Consider the following 24,510-nt stretch of genomic DNA (forward strand, 5'->3'; position numbering starts at 1 on the left):
GCCTAGTTTCCACATTTCTTGTCAAGCTCCTGTCCCTTAATAATGTCTAATTTCCTCTACACATATATACTGTATATATACTGTAGATCTCCTACTTGATTGCCCTGCTATGATTGTACAACCTTTGCCACTGTCGATTTCTCATGTAGTTTGCAGTTTTTGGTCAGATGTCAAGATCTGTGGATAGTGGGATCAAGAATATAAGAAAGAGGCGGCCAGTCCTGCTGGGTTTATAGTTTGTAGTAGCTGGGTGAATTGGATAAAATGGTATCCAGAGTTTGGGCCTCCATCATGTGTTTTTGTAGTGTGTTCCACATATTCTCAGCTACAGTGCTGTGCTGATGTAGTGTATACTCACCCTTCCAATTAATGATAATTGCATTTTCGAACTGCTTTATCAAATACAGAGGCCTTACCTTTGATACTCCTGCATACTGTAAATGCCTCCTGTGGTATGTCTGCAGCTAAGCTTAAGACAGGAAATATCTGTCACTTCTCACTTTTTTTAGCAGAATTAACTTCTGCTTATTTCTTTGTGTCTTGCACACAAATGCAACTGCCCAGCTTTAGCTATTTTAACACAGCTGGTTCTGCACAATTTTAAACCACCTTATTTCAGACCTGTTGTATACAGTATATATAATCTGATTGAGTGCTTGACAAGGGGTCTTTTCGGTGGTTTAAGCAGCCATTTCACCTTTTGGATTTTTTACTATACTGAGAGCAAATGTTTTCTGTGAGTGAATTCTAAAGTTCTAATAACTTTGAAATGTAGGTGGTCTGCATGACTTGATACCTGACTTTGTAACTGATGTTTTCTTACCAGATGTAATTTCCAGGGATAAGCCCTACAAAATGGACAGTCATTAAGGACTGTAATATGCCATTCAGTTTAGTCCAGGACTGTGCTGTTCAAAAAGTATTTAATTTCAATGTCATTATGAACAGACAACTTGAATCAAAAATGGGTCATTGTATAAGCATAAGGACTGTTCAGGGCCTGCTATTGGTCCCTGTACTGGTTCTGCTACAGGGACTATTGGTGGATTTCCAATGAATCTGTGCTGTTCCACTGAGTAATAATTGGTAGAAATCTGTAGAATACACTTACATAAGGCTGTGTGACAAGACAGAGGGCAATGCTCCACTGAAATAGCCATGGAAAGGGAGTACTTCAAAATTTGTATACAAAGAAATAGAATCTGCAGCACACATTTAAAAGCTTCATTGTTCTTTCATTTTTCAAGATGAAATGTTGCTAAACATTTAAATGTAAAAAATCAGACTGCTAGTATAACCTTTTTTACCTCTTTATTCCTTATCAAATATCACACATTCCTATTGAGCAATATTGTACAGTAGGAATTGGTCACAAAAAAAAATACAATAATGCATTTCAATACAACATTACAACATAAACATTCAGAATACTGTAAGTAAACTTGGAAAGGTCCTGAACTTAGTCTCAGACTACATTCATCACACAGAAAATACTAAGAAAAATTAGTTAATTAATTAATGGAGGTAGGTTAGTTAGGACCAACACTATACAGTATACAAATCAGGCTACATTGATTTTTCAGACAATTAATGTGGCTTTACATGCAGAGTAAATTTTAAAGCAAAGAAAAACAACACAAAACAGTAATTTTATCCACACCTTTCACATTGGTGATAATGCTAAAATAATACTGACTTTCAGGGAATTCCCCAGTTTGCCATGTTAATATTCAAGAAGATTAAAATACAAAGCAATAGAAATGAAACTGGAAAAATAAATCTGAGTTTTCCAGTACTGGAACATGAACATTTCAGTTTCTGTCTACATCTTGACGGTTCAACATAATGGGTAAGTCTTTCGATGGAAGATTCAACCAATATAAAGAGTATTATTTGATTTAGTTTTAAATTGTAGAGCCTAATTGTTTGGTTACTTGTGCATTTAGGTACTGTGCATGGTTAGTTATGAATGTGAATATCATCTTTAAAATGCTAAGTGCACTAAATTGTTCACATACCCTTCTTGCTTTGAAAATTGCACTGAATCATTGAAAAACCTATGTATTACAACATACAGTATACACATCAATGTGCATTTGCTAAAAATAACAAAATAAAAATATTTAACTTATATATTTATGGTGACAACATTTTTGTCCAAAATGATAGATCTGACCCTAGATCAACATGTCAAAATTGCAATGATAGAATGCACGTGATATCAAAAAAGGTTGAAAACATACTCATCAGCTTACACATTAGCACACCATTGTACTCAGTGGATGGTTCTTGTTTTCTGGAAACCTTATTAATATAATAATTTCAGAAATGAAGCTTCAAAACTAAAGAACCGAAATAATTTGAATATTGGTATAGGAAGCATTAGATAACATTTGTGTTTCATTCAGCTAATAGTTATTACAGTTTCCCATTGGTTAGGAAAAGAAAAAGCTCAACAAAATGCCTTTTAAATTTAAATACAATTTTTAGTTCTATGCCCTAAGTAACACTGTCATTTGTAAAAAAAACAAACAAACTTTAAAACATAACCTATACCTATTTTATTTTTAAACACAATAGGAAGAGGTTTATGTTCAATCCATTCAACATGGTGTAAGTGAAGCAAAACTCTTAAGAGATGATACACTTTTTGAAGTTGAGAAAACTGGAACAATACAAAATAACAATAAAGGTAGCACACTGGTATATACAAATAATAATAAAGAGTTGGCTGTTTAAGAAAATCATTTAAAATGTTAATAAACATGCTTCATCTTGCTCATTATGATAGGCACAGTTTCATTTATCCCTAATCAACTTTCATTCTCAGCCTCTAGAGTGAAAATGTTTGACATATTTGGGTCTTAATGATTAGGGTTATGATATGAAATTTTCATTATGTGTTATGCTGCTGTTACTTTGAGTTTCACTGTAAGATAGGGTTCATTTACACATTGATAAACACCGTAAAGATAAAAAAATTGTAAGCATTTTCAGCTTCTAACACTTTTTTCACATATACTAGACTGAAAATGCTGGTTTCAATAGCACATGTATGAATTCACATCTTACTTAAAAAACATAACATATATTTGCTCAATCATGGCTTTAAATCAGAATTACATTTGGTGTACAAAATTAGACTATTATGTCTGGATTGGACTAAATAATTCAATTAGAATTGAACAATAGTTAATTGTGGTTGTTCTGGATTGCCATGCTGGGTTGTCTGATTTTTGCAAGCAAGCCTGCCTTCACACAGGGCAGTGTACTGTATTTCTGTTTCACCTAATTTGTTATGTACATTAATTTTGTTGGGCTCTGCTTTTTTGAGCCAGCTTTGTTTTAGGCATTGCTTTGGCCATGCTTTTTTAATCCCTGGATGAGTCTCAGATGCAGACTCATTGAGTTTCTATGAAATTAACATAAATCAGGGCTTTTCAACATAAGGCCCTCACAATTCACTCTCAGTAACCAGCTCCTTTGAACAGATTATTAGTATCATAGCACTGCAGCAGAGCAGATTGAAAAGGATAAATGCTAAGTAGACCTGCCTTAAACATATTTGGAATAGAGTCATCACTTTAAAGATACTAGAATGCTAGCACTTGCTATTTGGATACGTATTTCATCTTAGACTAATACATAGTACAAGTTTATTCATTCACAATGGTTAGTATACTGTGAAGAAACATACACATATGTGTCCAGGAGCTTGACATACTTTTGGGGTGTTTTTAAAGAAAGAAATCAAGAATGCACAAGATATGTATCACTAAATATTAACTATTTTTACAGTGGTATTTGTCTATGGCATTAGATTTTGGAGGCATTTATCATTAGGCAGGTCATCCTAAACAAGGATTATTATTCCTTGTTAATAAAGGATTGAAGTTCTCTCAAACATCAGGTGTTACTGTAGTGACTGTTGACTGTCAGTGAATGGCAGTGTTTACCTCCCAGACACCATTTCTGAATAGGGTCGCAGTGGGAGAAGGGATGAGGTGGATACCTGTCATGTTTCCATTTTGTGAATTAGGACCTTTCACATTTTCTAATGGGAAGCAATTAAAACAGTTAAATAGTTGATTCCCTCAGATGAATGATTCTCTCAGGTGAATTCTAAGTTTGTTGGCTTAATTCCATCACCTGAAATTAAACTCCTTTACTCAATTAAAATAACAGGCTTCATGAACCATATGTATTTGATCTTATTCTCTGGTTCTTTGAAGTACAGAATTATTTAAGGCATATTTTAATGCATTCAGAAAACAGTACTTCTTACAAATGCTGTATATTCAATTCAGTCATACAACTTGAAGTACCCCTGTCCAGTCACTTATTAATTTCATACTTTTCCAAATGTACAACTTTAAGCTTTGTGCTCTGTTGAAAATATGTGCAACACCTACAGTTCATAAATCACAATATTTCTTCAAGCTGTTAGGGTTACAAGCATAATTTGTTGTTTTAAAGCTCTTAAATATGTCATCTTGTTTTATGAGCCTTCATACAATCCATAAAGCATTGGAAAGGATAAACTGAAATGTATACACCCAAGAAAGGAAAGCTGCTTACACTGCACAATGAATTGAAAATCACTTAAAACTCAATGTAAGCTTCAGTGTAAGCTCAATTTGGTACATAATGGTTTGCTTCTAGCAATTTGTAGATTACTTAAACCACTAGATGTGTTGAATCTTTTCTTCAGTCTATTACAAATGAGTATCTGTAAACATAGTGTGCTCCTTTCTCACTGTGCTGAAGCCTTTTATAGTGTCAGTAAACTCTTCATCTTCGACAAACTGAAAAAAAAGTGACAATAAACTTTGAAAAATCTGATACAATTAACTTTTGTACTTTCGAATTTTAATAACTGAGATAATTGCCTTTGCTTTTACTTTACTGACTGTGCAATCTAGTCATTTTACTATATAGAGAAGGCAGGGCTTTAGATATATACTTTCCTATTCACTTGCCAAACATAACATTTCATGAATCTTACCATTCACAACATAATTTAATTTTAAAGCTTTTGGTGTTCCACAGCACTATTTCTAACAATATAGTCAAATTTATTGGCACCTAGTGTTATAAATAGAACGGATTAAGTATACAGTTAGTTTAAAAAAGTTAATTATAAATGTAGAACTCTTGAATTGTAGAATTTAATATAATTTTATTGTTCTCAAGTAATCTGATACATTACATGTAACAGGATGAACTCATTTTATCATACATATTTCCTTCAAATTAGGTAGACTAGAACCACAATGCATGTCCAGTCTTTTTTTTCAAATCCCAAGCTGTCACAACTGAGATCTTGCAATTGCAATAACATTGCATATCAATATGATAGAATGATTAAATTGATTAGTGAAGGAATAAAGTCACAAAACAACATCTCTATATCAACTAAATAATAAGAATCATAGACTGGGTTTAGCTGATCAGACAGTTTTCTTACCTGTGTACCTATAATTTTATTTGCACACCGAGTAACAGGTGGAAATTGTTGTGTGGAACAGTGTGATTATTGCTCTGATTATTTTGGTGATCCGTTCTTCTTCCATTCAATTAATGTGTTACAATCACATATTGCTGAGACTATAAATAATACATAGCTTATTTTACAAGAGACTCACCATTCCACTGTCATGGCCATGTAATATCGTATCCCAGACTGAGTCCTCAATCAGAGACTTCTTATCGTGGATGTCAATCAGCTGACTGACGCTGCGATGCAGGGAATTCTGAGAGTACACACGGCTCAGCTGAGTTTGGCTTGGCACTCGAAGAACAGACATGTTCTGATTACTGTGGTTGAGGATATGTGATCCTGTTCCAGGTATTTTTGTATCTGCCAGCCCCTGTGGTTCATATATGAGGAGAAAACACTCTGTTTAGGCTCATAAAGTGAATATAGCGAAATAAATGTTTTATTCTTTCATAAATGCCATTGAAGGAAACCTTTTGAAGTGCTTTACCCTCCATGTTCGCTTTAAACCATTTCCAAAGGATAAAACGTATTTGTCTTCCTGCATAAATGATTCCAATAAAAGTATGAAAGGTCGCTAATGCAGTGCCACCTCAGTGACCTCGCTGAAAGATCCATTAACATATAGGGAGTCCCTGTCATTATCAGAACTTTTATAACATAGCTTAGGAAGAATAAAGAATGGAAGGTCAGCTTCTTGCACTGGGTTGTATAACATGCAGCAGAAACATGCAATTTAATTTGTATGAAGAGAACAGATAGGGCCGATGCTTGGATTTGTTGGTAGGGAAGAACAATTAATAATTTGGGGAGATCTCTTGCTTTTGAAAAGTGGGGAACTGCTGAGTTTTCACCTGTCATACAAGTTCACATTGTTAAATGGGGTACCTCACTCCTAATTCATGCTAAGAGGGTTTGCTCTTCGTTTGTTGGTTGTGAGAACCAGATCTAAAAATGAGAGGACACTTTGATCCAACAAAAAGTTGTTTCATAACCCCTGGGGTCTCAGGTGTATCTTATATGGAGGACAACAGCCACCAAGTGCCTGATGGGGTGGGACTGTAAAGTAGCTGTAATTACTCAATTGCAGAGCTATTCCATAGCCTTGGGCCTGAGACAAAAGATCCAACCTAACTGGAGGTTTGGGTGAAAATACATGTATGAAATTTGCAACCAAAATCAGATGCACACAATGCCACTTAGATGAAGAGACGATACAGTCAAACTCACCAAAGAGCCTCCAATTTACAGTATAGACTACATTTGAATACACATTAATAATTCATGTTGATTCCTTCCCAGTTACTTGTACCAGAAAGGAACTATAAATGTGAGTGCATGTATTTGTATGATTGTGCTTTTAGTGAAAAAAAAATCCGGCATAAAATAGCCACTGTCAGAGGGCTTACCAACTTCAGGTGTAATAAAAAAACATATTGTTTGCAGAAATATACTAACCAGTGTCAGTAGTAGTTTTATATTGTACAATGTAATCAAAATAAGACATGGCATCAGCTTTGTGTACCTTTTGGAAGGAGTTATGTCTTAATATATGTATGAATCTATGTCTACTGATGCCCTGCTTGTTCAGATATCATTGTGTTGTCTTCTAGTGAAGTGATGTCCTAGATACTGCCTAATTATTCTGTAGGTCCTAAGGCACTAGTAAAGTCTGTTTTCACAGACCTCTTAATATGTTTTTACAAATATTACACTTAGTCCCCTTAATAGGCAGGGATCTGGTTGTACAAATATATTTTTACTACTCAATGCAATAACTCATATTATGCTAATTAAATTGCACTGCACATATTGTGGTACCTTCGCCCTTTTTCTTTGAATTAGACATTTAATTTTGGCTTTGTAGCACAGTTTTTATCCTTGCTCACAGTGAATGAATAATAGTTATTCTAATGTAGTTTTATTAATGTACTGTATATCGAATTTTAACACTCTGAACTTTAAATTCTAACTGCAATGTCAAGCATAATAAATGTTCATGAAACATGCAAGGATATTAGGAAGTGCACAAATGGCCCATGTGACAAGGCCTTAGCTATTTTTATGTTCAACATACAAATAGCTGGACGTTTCCTCAACAAGGCTCATTGCTTGTTCCAATTAAATACATTATACTATAAATACATATGTAATATGTGTTTCAAGGTATTATGGGATATTTACACAAATGTATATTGAAAGCAGATCACAGAGGGTGAAGATCTATGAAGCAACATTTCACACAATACACAACAAATGCATTTTCAGAATTACACATTCTTTGTGAGAAGATTATTTTTAAAAAGAAGGAAAGAATAGCCATAGAAGAGTTGCATATATGTTTAGAGAAAATAACACTTCTAAGTTTAAAACATGCACACTCTCCTAGCCATACCTCTAAATGCATTGTAAAGCTTTTAAGAGTGACACTGCTGGTGGAATCAGATGTATCCGGAACAGTATCAAACTGGAAACAAAAATTATGCTGTTAAAGATTTCTGTTTCTTTGCATGAAAGCAAAGCATTTTTCAGTGACCTAGCAAAAGTCAGCCCTGAAATTCACAGGACCTCATTATTGGGCATGATTTTATTTTTTTTCTTATAGAAATGTAGCAAAGTAACTGTTGCTTGAACTCCACTTCTAAAAAGTAATTGCCTCAACTTTGATAACAGAACAGTTCACGTAACATTTCTATAGATCCTTTGGAAAGATAAGGGCCTAAAACTCTCTCACACAGAACATGACATTTTATACACAGTAGACAAGATTATAACTGTGAGCACATTCTAGCACAAATGTTGCATACTGTACAATTAAACCATGCCTAGTGGATAACAGGTAACCAGAAGCTTACCATCTCTGCACACTGTTGTGTTTGGTGAGGAGATGCAGAAGGAGCTGCACTGGAAATTGGATTAGAGGCATTTTCAGAGAAAGAGGTTTTCTGCTTCATGCGGAAATCCAGTTTAAAGATACCAGACGGAAAATTGGAAAAAAAAGTATCTAATTTCATTAACATTCAAAGAGAAAAAAAGATCAAACATAGAGTATAGTATATAGAAACATTGTACTGAAAAAGCCATGTAGTGTACATTATGAAAAGGTGAGTTCAAAACACATATGTGTTGTGTGCACATTCCTCTCCCACATCCCTTAAAGAGCTGCTTATTTTTTTTACTCCCACAAGGTGGCAGTTTTGCTAAGAGAGTAAAAATTAAATTTCAGAACATCAGGGCCCTCTTCTGGGAAATAGAAGAAAGGATGTTGAAGAAAATGAGATGTCAAAAGCACTGAGTAAATACATTGCAACAGACTTTTGTGCTTCCTTCGAACCATGTAATTAAAGGCCACAAAACAGGTGTGTTGACTCTAAGCTGACACAATGAAGTAAAGATTCAGATGTCCAGATTCTTAAAAAAAAGTATTAAACACTGTCCAGTTTTTATATACAGTTTGTTTTCTTCAGCCACAAATGAATGCAGGCAAAGCACCTGTGATAAAGAGAAGATGACTAGATTTAATGCAAATCAATTCTATGCTAAGTTGTTCCAGGCAGACCTACAGTATATTTTCAACAAGGTGCATTTTACCATGGTGCTTTATTAATTTTTCCTCTAGCTGAAAATATGTCTTTCCAAATTGTTTCGGTGCAAAGCAGCGAACTATGAAATCTACAGAAGTTGGAAGTACAACATTTCAGATCTTCAAATTCAATTACATAAAAAAATTCACCGAATAGTGAAGATGATTAATATAGTTTTGTATTTAAGTATTTAAAATAGGCAATGTATTATGTAATAAAGCCACACACACACACACACACACACAGGGCTTTAGGAATAACTACAGTAAAATCCTATGATCTTACCACAAATGTTTAGTGAGAAACCATTTGTTTCCATATGAACTTTTGTTATTGCTTTAGGGTTATTGTAATTTTTGACTATATTATGTTTTTAAAGAGTCAACAGAAAGGTTTCCTCGGGCCAGTCATAAAATGTCCATCTAACCATCGTCTATTTTCTAACCCCTTTATTCAACAGAGTGTGGCCGAAGAGACGAAGCCCATCCTGACAAGCAATGGACGCAAGGCAGAATATACCCTTGATGGGATGACAATTTCCCAGATGTTAATTAACCTTCCAGTATGTCTTTGGACTGTGAGAGGAAACCAAAGCAGAAGCCCACATGTACATGCAGAGAACATACTGTACTGTACAGACTCCATGCAGATAGCACTACAGAATTGAACTCAAGGCCCCAGTGCTGTGAGGCAGCAATGTTAACCACTGCCCCACAATGCTGCCCTCGTAAAATGTGTTAGCAGAATATTTTTCATGGATTTCCTTCTGAGTAAAACGGAACATAGGTAAAAACTGGACACTGTTTCCTACATTTTTTGTGAGTGTGGAGTGTGGAGTGTGGAGTGTGGAAGCAATGAGTAAGCCTGGGTTTGGCTTTTATATTTAATTTAAATCTTCCTTATTTATATATATCTTCATTATAAGATGAGAATGTGGCTTGTCAGAGCAAACAAAGAAAACAGCTGCACAACAACAGATGTGAAATAAATAGAAGAATAGAGGCAGAGAAGATATTAATTTTCTTTGATGAACTTCTTAGCTTTGTACACTTCTAAATAAGCATACATTTTACACTTCCTGGCCTTTTGCTGTAAAAAAAAATACCGCATCATAGATTCACATACAGCTAACTCAATGGGATATTTTCAAGCACAGTAAATTTCAAGTTAACTTAAGTCATAAGCATGTCATGCATGCCAGTAGTTTGCTGCTTGGAGGCCTGCAATCCTGTAGCTTTTCCAGGAATCTGTAAATAACCACCTGCAATAAAACCCAGACAAAAAGCTTGATTTCTTTAATATGGAGAGTAACCGTTCCCTTTTAAGCAAGATGTCAGGAGGAATGAAATTTAATGTAATGTAAATACATTTTAATGCAAATGTATATATGTAAATGCATACATATATGTGACTGCTAGAAGCATTAAAATTTAACTTAAAAGTGGAATCAGCTTTGATGTATAAATGTTCTCTTATTGGGTAAACTTTTTCAACAGGACAGGTAAAGGGGCTAAGGTAAAACTGTATTAGTAGCACTATTAGCAAATAGAGAGATGGGTTAGTCTAGGCTCCAATGTGTTCTGAAAAGGAAAAGGCCAAGTCCTTAAAAGAATGCTAGGACTTACATTACTACCTACATTTGTAATAAATATACAAAGCACTTCATGTTCTCAATGTTAAAAACAATTCCTTTACTTTCCACTTGTGACCTCCAATTAATCTTTCACTGTTAATTTGTAGAAGCTGAATGGGATGCCTTTGTCAGTCCTAATGGAGATTTTGACATTCCTTGTTCAAAATTAAAACCACTTGGTTCTTTTACTTGGTTTTCTGGGTGAAACCCTGGTGCGGTGGTCCGTCTGTCTTCTGAGTTTGTAATAATTTGCCAATTGATTTCAGTTTTCTGTTTGGATCATATTTTAAAATGTACTTTTAGTTGCTTAACTGTATGTCTGTTCATCCTAAATTGATCACTTATTAAGGGCTGTGTATTCAGAAATAAGGGTTAGCAAGCTGAGGAGAAGCTGCTTAGAATTCTGTATACTGAAGATGTTGTAAACTGTAGTCACGAAGTAGGATATTTTTAGAATTCAGAACTTCATACAAGTTTTTTAAATGTCTATGCCAGTTTTGAAACAATTAAAATATTCTAGTTGATCTGCAGTTCAGTTGGAATGATAACCAGCAGACACAGGACCAGAATTTGGAGCCAGAATTTATTTTGGCCTATTAGTGTAGGAGATTCTTTCTTTCCTAAACCTGGGAATATATTGCTGGTCATTTTTCTTCTTACTGATTCCAGAGGTGCAATATATATTTTTTGAAAAATATTGAGCACAATTCTACAAACAATTCCAAATCATTACTTAGTAATGGATTGTAAAATTTAAAAACTATCTTACTCTAATTCAAGGGGAGAAGCTGGGGTTAGCAAAGTAGAGAAAAGAGTCTCATGAGAGGTTCTGCCTCACGACTGGGAGGGAATCCCTCAAGAGAGGAGAGAAAGACTGGAGGAATCACTTTAAGAGTTGCTGCCCGAGGGGTTGAGAATGAAGAGAAAGCTGCTCGAGAAGGAAACGAAGGAAATGGAAGAAGTCCCCTGACTTGCTTAGAGTCATTTTGATGAGCCACATCACAACTGGGATAAACCCTCAGGGGACCAAGAGAATGAGAATTAGTTAGTTAGAGATCCCGAGAATAATGGGGCCAGGTGTCTCCTCTGGCTCGCATTTGAGAACCTCCCCAGAAAGGGTCAAGGAGGCGCTGCCATCCTGAGGTCGGGGAAGTGAGCTTCACTGACCCCCCAAACATGACCCCAGGTCAACACTTTCAGATTTTGAAATGATCACTTATGTGACTTGCTATCCTAGCCAACGCATTCAAAGACGGTTGTAGTATAAAACTTAGAAGAAGGGCGTGTTCCAGGGTGGGAATACAAATGGGTGTAGCTGGAATTATGGCAATCATTTGAGGCTCAGGAGTAGAAGGAAGATTGGTTGTATGAACTTAGAAGAAAGAGAATCATTTTGGAGCAGTGGGACGGATCAGTCTAGAGAGGAAGAGACTGCTAGGTTATGAATATTCAAATAGGGGCGTGCTTTAGAACAGGAAGAGTGGATAAATTAAAAATCTGTTCAAACTGAAAATTTAATTGGGCAAAATAAAGAAACCAATTTAACAAACAAAGATAAGCAGTAGTAGTCCACTCTTGGTGCCGCGGAGGGTGGAAAGAACAGATAGCATCCCTGAAAATAGAGAAATTCAGAATAAATTTAAGAGAGTGAAACTTAAGAAGACGTGGATCCCATGATTTAGAGCAACTGGAGATCTTATGATTCCACTACTCAGTAATTGCGATCAGAGCGGTCTTATATGAGAGAAACGGAATTGACATCTTTACCTTCAAGGATCTGGCACTGAAAATGAGGGTGGCCTGAGAGCAGTATAGCGTGTGAGACTTTAGCTGTACTGAGGATGGAAAAAAAAGAGACTGGAGATGGTCAGGCTGAAGAAGGCAGAGCCGAATGAAAGGAATTTTCAAGCTTGAGCAGACGGAATTTAATATCGGCTACAGAGTGAGAAAGCGGTTCAAGAGTTTGAGAAAGCTGCTGGGAATTCTGCAGAGAAAGAGAATCTGCTAGAGAGCTGGTTAGCCATGGAGGAGGAGAAGGTGGAACTACAGAGTTGACAGAAGGAGAAGGGGCTGTCCGATTTCCTGAAGGCGGAGTTGCAGGTACTGCTGCAGAGAGAGAAGGATGGATGACTGGTTGAGCTTAAAAGGAATCGAATAAAAGTTAAAAAAATGGGCTAAACAGTCAGAGTGAGGGGGAATAGGAATACATCTGTCTAACAGTGATTTGAGGTGCCATGGAAGAGGCCATTACTTGTAAAAGAAATGAGTTGGCGTATCCGAGGTGGTGCAGTTGTGTTTTGAACGACGTAATGTAGAAGGCTGGATGGGAGAAACAGAAGTGTCGGCGGTGGGGGAGAAGAGGATTAGGTTGAAAATTAGAAGGTTAAGATGGTGAAACAGTGGTAAATGAACAGGGTGGAAAACGAACAGCATGGAGACTCTTCAAGTTGCTTTAGGAGAGAAAGGCTGGAGATGACAGAGAATTAGTGCTCAGAATTCAAGTAAGTTGAATTAAAAAACTCTAGACGTGTGTGTTAGCAGGGTTAGGGTTTAATTAGGAAAGAGATAATTGAATGACAGAGCAAGAGGAAGAGCACCCCCCGCTTCTCCCATAGAACTTCACCTATCGGTTTCCGTTACAATTTAATATCTATGTACTGCCAACAATTAAGAGAAACAATTCAAATGGTTAGGAGATCCTAATGTTAAAAATATACATCCACAAACATTAACCAATACACCAGTCTATGGGTTAGTGGAACCAAATACCCAATTTAAGAAAGCTGATACACAGGTATCCTTCAATTAGAAAAAAAAAAACAACAATGACATGCTGGAATCAATAATAGGGCAGAGGGAATCTATGGCCTTCTCTGATTCATTACCATTCTTTTGTTCTTATGCAGGGGCAGCAGCAGATATTTTCCAATAGCAATAGTTAAATTACCACCACAATGACTGGTTTGTATTACTCTTATTCAGTGATGTTTTAATGGCACTGAGTAGCATTTTTAAATCAAACAATACTATTTATTTCTCTTTGCAAATTACTTAACTACTAGTTCTAAAGATTCAGCAATAGATTAATTACTAAGACGAGCATTTTAATATGTATAGTAAAAAGAGAACACCCACATGGTTGTTATTCACTAAATGATTTCATGATTTAGAACTACCTCATGGCAGAGATTTCTAAATGCCTTCATGGGCATTTATTAGATTACAGTGTAAAGGGTGAGGTTGCAGATTCCAAATGACGAATAGAAAATTTAAACCCACAGAAAAAATGCAACGTTTTTTACAGACTACAGAATTAAGTTTTGTTTTCTGAATAAAACCCTACTGAATACTGACTTGTGATCCTGAGAGATGATTTGGAAATTTGGACTGGAATTCACCAGGATGGGGTTTAGACTGGGACACATCTCCCCTTTGTACTTATTCTGAAAATAATCCCTGAAGGCATTTGAAACTTTGTACCACAATATATATTTACCATTCAATAATAAAAAAAAACATTGTGTAGATGTGAACATTTATGTGCATGCACTTTTTGTCCTAGTTTGTTGATGTTTTGTTTTGCCCCTAAGCAAACCTGTTTTATGCACTGTTATACGTTTTGGAAATCCACAAGTGAAGAGATGGAACTGAATTTAATGAGACAGTCGTAAACTTTTCTATATTCAGAATCACTTAGGTCACAATACTTGTGAATAACGAAATAACGTCTCTGCCTAGAAAAGGAGGCATGACTTACCATGTAGGTGTCATTGGGTGGGTAGACAGACGTAGAAGTCCTCTTCTGAATAGGTACTAGTGGTGGTCTCTCCCTGGCAAATGGGGGCTTGTGGAGAGCCCTCTGCAGCAGCAGGGCCAGGAAGATGGCCAGTAGAATGAGGCCAAGCATGGCCATCAAGATGATGAACCACAGCTCAGTATAGAACTTTGAATCAGAGTCCTGCATTCCTGTTTTCCCCCCAGCTGTGGGGTCCACTGGACCTTTAAAAGAGAACAATAGCTGACTCAGCCTCAGTGTAACCCTTGGATTACAGTGAACTACAGTACAAAACTCAGCGTCGGATGTTGCAGAACAATCCATTATGAGCCTCCTTCTTTTGTTTCTTACTCTTAATATTACAATTTATGGAGTGGTATCCCTTGTCTGAACTTATGACCACATATTAAACTAATAAAAAAAAAATAGTGAACATCACTGCTTCAAATGACACGAACTAATACTTGCATCTGAGATTTTGTTTCAGTCACATTATGAAAGACATCGTCTCCAGAAAGTCACAGAATTCATAGCATCCATTTTCATTAGTTTGAATAACCTTTCTCTCATGTCCAAAACAGGAGTTTCATAATCCAATCACACTTCATAGTCATGAATTAACATATTGTTAAATTTAGTTTTGTAAGCAGACCATTACCAGAGCACAGCAGCAAACCTATAAAAACTAAATGTGTCCTCCATTATGTGTAGTTATATTTCCAATGCTACATTTAATGGAATTTGGTAAATTTTATCTAATTTCAAAGGTTCCTGAAATATATTTAATTTCAAGTCTGGTTTTTGTTCATTCCTATTGCTCATTCTTTAATCAAAATGAAATTCCTTATGTTGACTCTCAAAAAAGATATAACTGAACTGGTAACTGAATTATTATTTTACTTTTGCATACACTTGCTTTTTCAAAAGCTTCATTAAGCAATCACCTTGCATTTAGTCAGTCAGTGGCTTTCTCAGCATCTGCCTTCACTGATGCGGTGCTACATTCAGTGTGACATGGTACGATATCGAGTTGCTGTCTGCTTCAGTAAGTTTTGACTGCAAACATGATTTCTTTTTTTAAAAGGCTGTGTGTCTAGAATAAATACATGCTGATATAGTTCAAATTCTGTCTTCCTTTTTTCCAGGAATGGTGAAATTATATATTGGTATTTACATGTATACATCTTTTCACTCTCATTCCAGTACTCGAATGTCTATCTACATGGTTAAACCTGGTTGGCATGCAAACAAACAAGTGCTCCATGCTAAATGGAGAAAAAACTGAAAAAAGCAGAACTTACCGACGCTGGCAAAACTTACCAATGCCTGTAGCCGTGTTGTACTTAATAATGGGAGTACTGATACTACCCACATCAGTGGTACATGTAACCTGAAACACAAAGGCTAAGAAAGAGAGAATATACCTGTTACTATAATGAATATTTAAAGTGCATTTAAAACTCTCTCACTGTGAAATGTCCTTGCTGCTGGTTGTACTTTTAACTTTAAATCATGTTTTGTACTTGGTCAAGAAGAAAAAAAAAAAGAGCACCTCTCCTTCACATGATTAGAGGTCCAGCAGAATTGAAGGTTAAACTTTCATGCATATTAATAGAGTGCTACTTGAAGGTTAGAGGGACAACTTCAAACCCTCATCTACTTGGCGCAATTGGAGCTACAGCAACAAATCAACAGGGTGATCAGTTTACCTCTGATCAGTCTAAGGCAACCAATTAGAAACGGGTGTTATTTTTTTTAAAGTAAAATAACAAAGAAGAAGGCTTCTGGGCTTCAGTTCTACTGATGCCTACATTGAACTGGTAACTGCTTTATTTTCAAGCATTAAGGAACTTGATTTGAAGTAGGTTTCTGTACAATATCTCAAGATTAGAGACTTTACAGAACAACAGCAGAAGAATGTCGTTACAGCCAAGTGAATGTCTATTATAAACACCGAAAAAAAGAAGATTAAAAGAATTAAGACTTTAGGTTTTCCTGAACACTTCAACTTATCCTTCACCTCTGCTCCAAGTGCCGTTTGGGCCCTTTAGCCCAGAGATTCCTGGTTCAGGTATGAGCTATAACATCAAATTGCAGGGAGCCACATTCCTTGAAAGAAGGTGCACATTGGCCACTGAAGTTGGATAGGTTCAAAGCTGACCAAACTCTATTAATAGATAATTTAAAGGTGGGGCACATAGGGCAGTTCCCTGGGACTGTCACTAAGAGGCCACATTAGATGTAGAGCTGTTGTGTCAAACCACTGCACAATTACAGATACATTTTTTATTAAACCAGTTTCTCCAAAACAGCTGCAAAGCAATAAAATATTTTCATTTTTAAAGATTTAGATTTGTCAATTTTTTGTGACCCAAACCCAAATTATGTGTCACCCATCTATTTTTTAAGTAGCCAGTTTAGTGTTTGTTATGTCTCCGCTTGCAACTACATATCCTGGTGCCTCACATAGGAGTGAATAAAGATACGCCTCTGATCCATCCATGTTTGAAACATTTGACTTTCAGTTGTGACATTTGTCACAACTCCGAATAGAGGGTACATCTACCAAAACCTCAGTCTTGGAAGTGCTTGGGAAGCCACTGGTGTGGCTTTGTTAATGACAGCCACGAGTTACTTGCCTGACTAATCCGATCCTACACTTGGTGGTGTTCAGTTAGTTGTATGCCATCACTTGGAAAATCCTGATCATAGATGGGTATTGACATGACCCAAGTTCCAAACCACAATCAAGGAGAACATGTGAGTCACTCCAAAGTCTCCCAGTAAAGCATATTATAGTGACAGGACCTAAGCTATCGGAAATTGTTTTCATAATCTCTTGTGGCAGTTATCATTGCACCTTCCCCAATTTATCTGGTTAATGAATAATTCCTAAGTGTATTGATTGTGACGTTTCAAAAATTATTCTGAATAATGTGATTATATGCATTTGGAATTTAACACTCCTCAAATAATGAGGGCTTATATAGAAATTAACCTGACTACTAACCCCATGAATGACCAGTAGAAATGTGCTTTCATTATAAGAAATATTGGTAATATTTTAATAAGGGAGATGTCCATTGTCTTTATACTTATGGTAGTAGTGAAAAGCAATTTTAATCTGATGTAGGCACTATGTCACGCCCTCTGCAGCCAGAGGGCGCTCCTTCTCTGTCCTGTCCCTAGTTTCTGGTCTGCTGTCCTTCTTGTCCCTCTCTTTCCCTTGGGCTATATATTTCCGGGTCTTGCACTCTGTCCTGGCTCAGCATTGATGTTCGGATGTCCTGAGACCCGCCTAGCACCAGGGCGCCCCACGTCCGCTCCCTGAGGGCATAGGTTTCTATACGGCATTCCTGAACTCTTTGCACTATGAGCCCGGGCCTTTTTCCCGTCTCGCCGCTACGCATATGGGTCTTTTTCCGCTCTCCTGCTCCCCACGGTTTGTCCCTTTGGACGTCCGTGACACACTAACCATCAGTGATGAGTTGCTTACCTATTTAAGTAACTACTGTATATCAATTTTTTTTATTTCTACAAAGGAATAAGATAGCTTTGTTTACCTCCCCACATTAGAGCTTCATTTTGTGTTTGATATTTATGTCTGTACACTGTGGTGGATTTAGAGTGCCTTGCAAAAATATTCATCTTGTTTCAATGTTATCCCATTTGATTGAATTCTTTTATAGAATGAAAACCTGAATGCTCAAACTGAACAACACCTACAAAATCCAAAACTAAGTAAACACAGTATTACTTACATAAGTATTTACCCCCTTTGCTTTGGCAAACAAAAATTAGTTCAGATGCACAATTGTTTTTTGGGGAAAACTCTCACATTTAATTGAGTGGCATCTGTGTATAATACTTCCTCATTTTAGTTTAATTTTTCGTTGCAGTTTTTGCTGATGTTTAACTTCTTTCACCCATAACAAAAATAATAATTGTGTACATTCAACCTGCAGATATTCCAGCTCTCCAGGGCCGGGATTGCCCATCATTGAACTAGGCTCTTCTTTTGTCTCTCTCATAAAGTAATAACATTCCACTGTCCTGCCGTCTGATTGTCTTCATCTCTGAATAGTAATGATGTTGAGGGAAAAGGATATAATTTCCCTCAAAATACAGTGGACAGGAAGCAATTTATACTGATTTAAAGTTGGTAGGAGTTTGTGCTGGTGGTGTTTGAGCAAGCACTTGATGCCCAGAACATCATCACTGATTTGGCAATGGAAACTATGGCCAAGGCTCTGGTGCCAATCAATGAAGCATTGTGTGAAAACACCACAGTCCTCCACATTTTCTGATAGCATGTCACAACTTAAGTCACAGCAATGGAAAAAAAACAGCTTCCTTCCTGTGTCAGTTTGCTGAAAAAGAAATTATTTATGCAGTGCCTAGAGATCTCAGTTTATAGAAGTAGCTACAGTAGGCAAATGCAAAACTATACTGACGGTCCGGAACGAGCTCTGAAAAACTGAAGAGTTTCTCGATTTATCCTGTGGTGCTGAGGGTCTCATATGGAGGTGAAAACTTGTATCAGATAAGGAAGTGCTTGCCTTTCTGTCACAGTTTCCAACCCGTGTTTCAAAGAATCTGTTGGAAGGGATCTCCACTATGAATCAGTCAGATAATAGTCCTAATCCTAAAAAATAGAGGACAACCATTTGTCTACCACCTGAGAGGATTCTAGTATTGATAAGAACAAATTTAATAAAGAATAAATAATAAAATTTATTTAGAATTTAATAAAGAATAACTCTTTTCCCTTTGAAATGTGAAGCAGATTCACAGTGTCAACATTCGATTCTGCCATGATCTTAATTTTGTCCTTTTGCAAAGTTTTTCCATGCATTTTGGACACGTAATGAATGTTGATTGCATAGATAATGCATGATAAAATAAAAGTGGGCATGCATCCTGCAACACAATGAGCACAACATAAACAAGTCTGAACAGTGGGCCAAAGTCCTGTAAAGCTGGGTACATTTCCTAGATTGTTCCTCCATGTACAAGTTCTCTGCCTGAAGAATTTTGTTCGTTGTAGTGAAAAATGTTGCTCACAGGGAAAAAATAGGTAAATATTTACTGGCTTTGTTACAGCGAATATTTATAAATGTGGGGTTCAGAAATCAGTAGATGACTATAATAAATTTATGTATGCAAGCTGTATTTAACTGAGAACTTTCCACATCATGAGCATGGTAGTCCACCTCATAGTACACAACATTTTTGGTCTGTGAAGATCAACATCTGACCTTGGGGTGCTCAATGCTTAGTAAGAGCTAAACCCATCTGCTAAGGTTTTATATTTAATTCGGCAACACATAAACCACATAAACCATTCCCTAGGACAGATTTCATTTTTGTTCTTTCCAATCATAGCACAATGCACTCTAATTGAATATTTTCATATAATCCATAAAAAGCCACAATATGGTACGTCAACACCACTCTATCAAAAAATGAATCATTTAAGCTCATATTCTAAACCCAACTTGATTAATTTCTCCCCTTTAACCTTGGCTTAGTGAGGGACCCTTGTGTTTTGTGGGTTGCAATAAATGACTTCAGCAGGTGCACAACAACAGTTAGGATCGCACCTGGCTCCATAATGCTCTGTTACTCCGAGACAGAGCAGTGTTTTAAAGTTGCCCTGAAACCAGAATAAATTAGTACATAAATAAGTGCTAAATGCTAACTTAATTGACATTAATGCTTAATGATTGTTTTACTTAAAGAACATCTGGAATATTTTTTATAATTTAATTAGAATCTACCTGTCAGTTGAAGCTATCAGACTGTACATTGTCTTCATATTATTGTCCTACTTTCCACAGCCTTCTGATTAATTAAGAAATCAGCTGTATGCTGGTCCTTTTACAGAGGAACATGTTGGATAGGTAGTCAGTGCAAATTAGGATTCTACTTTAATCAGGTCACAGCTTTTAAAAAATGGATAACTGCCAATAATCAAGTAAAATGGAAAGTAAAAATTACTCCAGATGACTATTGCATTGTCAGCTTCCACACGGTAATTAAGCAGCAGTATCGATTTAGTAAATGTTTGGCACTCAGCCTACGCGTTAATTTAGTCCTGTTTCAGGGCAACTTTAAAATCATGTTCTGTTTCAAAGTGTCTTGAGATTATGGTGCCAGGTGGCAACCTTAACTACATTACATGCTTCTAATCTCAATAAATCTTGTTTGCAAAAATTAAAGAACTTGAGTGTAAAATAGCACTCCTTGAGTGCACACTGAAACTCTTTCTCTGAACACTTGCACTTCACTTGAATATCAACAGGAAGGAACTTAATCTTTTGTTCGTATGTTTGATTGATTCTTATACATAGAGCTAAGCAGAATGATTATTTTCATTTCAGCAGACTGAACTGATTTGTTCTGGTTTGAGATTACACATCAATGAAAGTGCGTGAATATTTCCCTTATTAAGACCTTGAGAGGAGATGCAGCTTCCAAGCCAACTTTAATCAATTCTGAATTCTGACATTAGACATGATAGTGACAAATATAAACAGTTTCTTGAAGGCCTTCAGCTGCCACGTCTCTCAGAGATTGAATCTGTTGCTCTGAGTGCCCCAATTTCTCTGTCTGAATTAAAGGAAGCACTACAGACCATGAATAAGGGCATATCCTCAGTTTTAAGGCATTACCCTCTAGTTTTTTTCACCTTTTGGGATCAGCTGGGATCTTTACTACAAACAATGACTCAAACTCTATAGATACCAATTTTTGAAAATATTGTCTCTAATATATTATAATGCTAAGAGGTATGCAAGCATTCTTAGATATAGACCTGAGATTTCCATAGCAAAACTGATTCATTATGATCAAACAGGATTTAGTAGAACCCAACTACACACAAGTAGTTTGCCATGTTTTTTATAGCATTCTTGCTACTATAGCTACCAAAACCTACCTGCAGCTGTAGCAGTAAACAGAATTGATTAATAATTGGTGATTTAAAATCTGGGGAGGTACACAGTTACTGGTGATATGAAATAAAATACACAAATATGTATAGTAAAAATATATCAAGTGTACAGAGTCAGAAGGGAAATTGAGAAGATTTTACTGACTTTTGTCAGAGGTTCTGGGAATATACAAAGTGCTGTGAAAACCACTGTAGAGACGAATGCCATTCTCTGTTAGAACATAGTCCTGGAGTTGCCCATTCAGAATAAAGGAGTGACTCCAGTCGAGGTACACGGTTGTCAGATTGCTGATGATAATGAATGGAGCTCTGTACCTTGGTTCTGGAAACAAAGACAATATACATATAAGTTAGGTTTGCAGTGCATTAGTAAATTGTGAAACTGAAGGGGCTGTATACTCTTCTTCACCACTTAAAAGGTTTTGGCAATTTGCGGTAACACAAAATGGAATGTTTTGGTTTCATATTTGTAAGGTTTATTTAGGGTACAAGAAGGGTGCATTTACAAGTATATTTCCATTGAAACCAGAAAGGAACACTGCTGTGTCTACCTGAGGTAAGGCATGGGGTTCTGCATCAAGGAGATTAATATAAGACCGATCCTTTCCACTGCTTTTTAGTCCAGTGTTAATGGAAGGACTAGAGTGGAAATACTATGATCTTCTGTCACTCTGATTTCTGGCTTATTAAGTAGTTAATTTAGTTTAGAAAATATCTGTCTACCACTTATGAATGTACTATAGAAACTAAGGGTAAAGCCATCTCGCAAGACACATTGGAGCATGTTCTCCTGTTTCTATGGGGGGATGGATTGCTGGTGTCTCGAAAACAACAGCTTATGTGTCAGTAACAGTGGGACACTGAATTTATTATTGCCTAGTATTTTCAAGTATTACTTAAATTTAATAAAAGCCCTATGGAGTTTTATGGACTAGATTGATAATGCAAAGGCAGCATTTGGTCTTTAATGCATATTTAAGACAAACATTAAACTGTATGTGTAGAATGTGCTTGTTTTTCTCCGGTTGAAGTATCAATGTGTTTAATGGTTTTCTTTCTAAATGAGCCCTCATTGATGTTATTGTACCCTCAGACAAAGCATAATAATTTTTTATGAATTAGGACATTTTATGAATACCCTATAATCAGCAATAAAGAAATCAAGAAAAAAAAGTTTAAAAGTAAAAAAAATAAAAAAGTTTACTTTAATTAAGGGTTTAATGAAGCAGCTGAGTACTCATTTGTAATGAAATCCAGCAGGCCCTTGACCAGGATTGTTAATTAATCAAAATTAATGTATTTGGAATTGATCAATCAAAATTGGAAGTATTTGCAGTAATTACAGTGAAAGCTTTCTTACGCTCTTTTTGAGTAGTAAAGGATATCCACTTAGAGGCTGTGCTCCCTACAGAATTGTAGCAGATGATTCTGAGATTGTAGGTGGTGTATGGTTGTAAGTCACTTATATTGTAACTCTGCTCCTTTCCAAAGTACTTCATTTCACTCAGCGATGGGGTACAGGGAGTCAGGACTGGCTGCACTGGCTGAGGACAAGCAGTGTGGATATGAAGCTCACAGCTGGTATAAAACAAGAGAAAGAAGCTTTTTAAATCCCTACTAGATAAATCATTAGATATGGAAATGAATAAAAAAGATCCATGTTTCATTGTATAAACAGCAAATCAACAACCAAGACACTGAATACTACAACTCACCAATTACAAAATTACAGCCATGTGGGCCATTTGGGTTTGTATTTCTAGGAAATCCCAGCTCAGACTACCACTTTTAAGAGCCCTTTAAAACTGAACAGGTTGGGCACCATAATCATCGAACTACCCGTTCTCATATGGGCTTCTATCAGTCCATTGCAACTTGGTTTCCTGCAGGTGCACCACTGATTACTACAGTGTGTTGCACAAGGTTTTCAGTTATGTTTAAAAATAAATAAATAGTGCACACCTACTGCAAATTGATTTGATTTGAAGAACATACTTTTCCTGAAAATAACAAAGTTATGTGTCTTTTGATGTTCCATAAAATACACATTTTCTAAAGTTAGTGAGATAAGACTGCAAAAAAGTCTGATAAATTTTAAATAATACATTTGAGCTTTTAACAATTATATTTTTAAAATATTTCATACCACAAAAAGTGCCCAAAACGCAACCAATCTTACATTTTTGGGAGAATATTTCAAGATGGGAATGTTAGTAATATCTGTACCTCTCAATAATGCCATTTGGAGAGAGGGGATCCTGCCACTCCACACTGGCAGATCTGGATGTGACTCTGTGGATGTGGGGTGCAGGTTGATTGGAGGGGGAAGACGGCAGGGTGACTAGCTGGGTTAGTGGCCCTCTGGTGCAGCAGTGGAAGCAGGTGCAGGCCTCCACTCCCACAGAGTAGGTAGTAAAGGGCTGGAGCCCATGAATAGTTTGTTGTCTTGATGTTCCTTCGGACAGCTGAAAAAAAAGAGAACATCTAAAATATCAAAAAATTATTTGCTTTGTATACTGAATTCAAAGAACAAACAATAGGGGAATAAAAAACAGATACCACAAAATGCCCCAATTTCAGCATCCACAATACTTGGAAAACTGTTAGCAGTCTAGCACAGTTACTTTCTTGTATAAAAAAAGTCCTTTCTCAGGTATTCTTGGATTCTTACTCCAGGAAGACTTCAGAAGCAAAAATTATCTCCACAGTAGGTTAACATCTTTCCCAAACTCTCAGTGATAGACTAATATCTAAATCTTTACATTTATTTACAGATTTCACTCTTTCATTCTTCACCTGGAATTCATGTTCGAGCTTTTCATAGCTTTGGACACAATACCTCACTTCCCCTACTTAGTTTCGCCTTGCCTTTCTTTTGTCCTCCTTACCCATCTCTTGGCCTTATATTTCTGCTCCCTTCCTCATTCTCTGCAGAAAACTCCACAAGTGTGTTTTTTCCGTACGTTTTGGTATGGAATTAATTTGTACTTGTTCCAAAACAGAAGAATGTTAAATTTCAAAAACAAACAAACAAAAAAAAAAACACAGCTTTAAAGTAAACCGTTA

At 36.3% G+C, this 24,510-nt stretch overlaps 1 protein-coding gene across 2 annotated transcripts in view; it reads right to left on the minus strand.

Moving 5' to 3' along the window:
• Positions 1-1,296: 1,296 nt before the first annotated feature.
• ush2a (Usher syndrome 2A (autosomal recessive, mild)) overlaps positions 1,297-24,510 on the minus strand; it is a 409,409-nt gene continuing 386,195 nt past the window's right edge. The window contains exons 65-72 of one of the 2 annotated variants that reach the window (XM_069180084.1): positions 23,671-23,909; positions 22,805-23,022; positions 21,590-21,766; positions 15,810-15,893; positions 14,472-14,713; positions 8,353-8,445; positions 5,646-5,870; positions 1,297-4,805 (exon numbers count right to left, since the gene is read on the minus strand). In XM_069180084.1, coding sequence (XP_069036185.1) covers positions 4,716-4,805; positions 5,646-5,870; positions 8,353-8,445; positions 14,472-14,713; positions 15,810-15,893; positions 21,590-21,766; positions 22,805-23,022; positions 23,671-23,909 — 1,368 coding nt within the window. In that variant the 3' untranslated portion in view covers positions 1,297-4,715. The remainder of the gene's footprint in view (positions 4,806-5,645; positions 5,871-8,352; positions 8,446-14,471; positions 14,714-15,809; positions 15,894-21,589; positions 21,767-22,804; positions 23,023-23,670; positions 23,910-24,510) is intronic. The other variant, XM_015346259.2, reaches the window with a different exon arrangement.

This window comes from Lepisosteus oculatus, chromosome 2 (assembly GCF_040954835.1).
Source record: "Lepisosteus oculatus isolate fLepOcu1 chromosome 2, fLepOcu1.hap2, whole genome shotgun sequence".
NCBI classification, from domain to species: domain Eukaryota; kingdom Metazoa; phylum Chordata; class Actinopteri; order Semionotiformes; family Lepisosteidae; genus Lepisosteus; species Lepisosteus oculatus.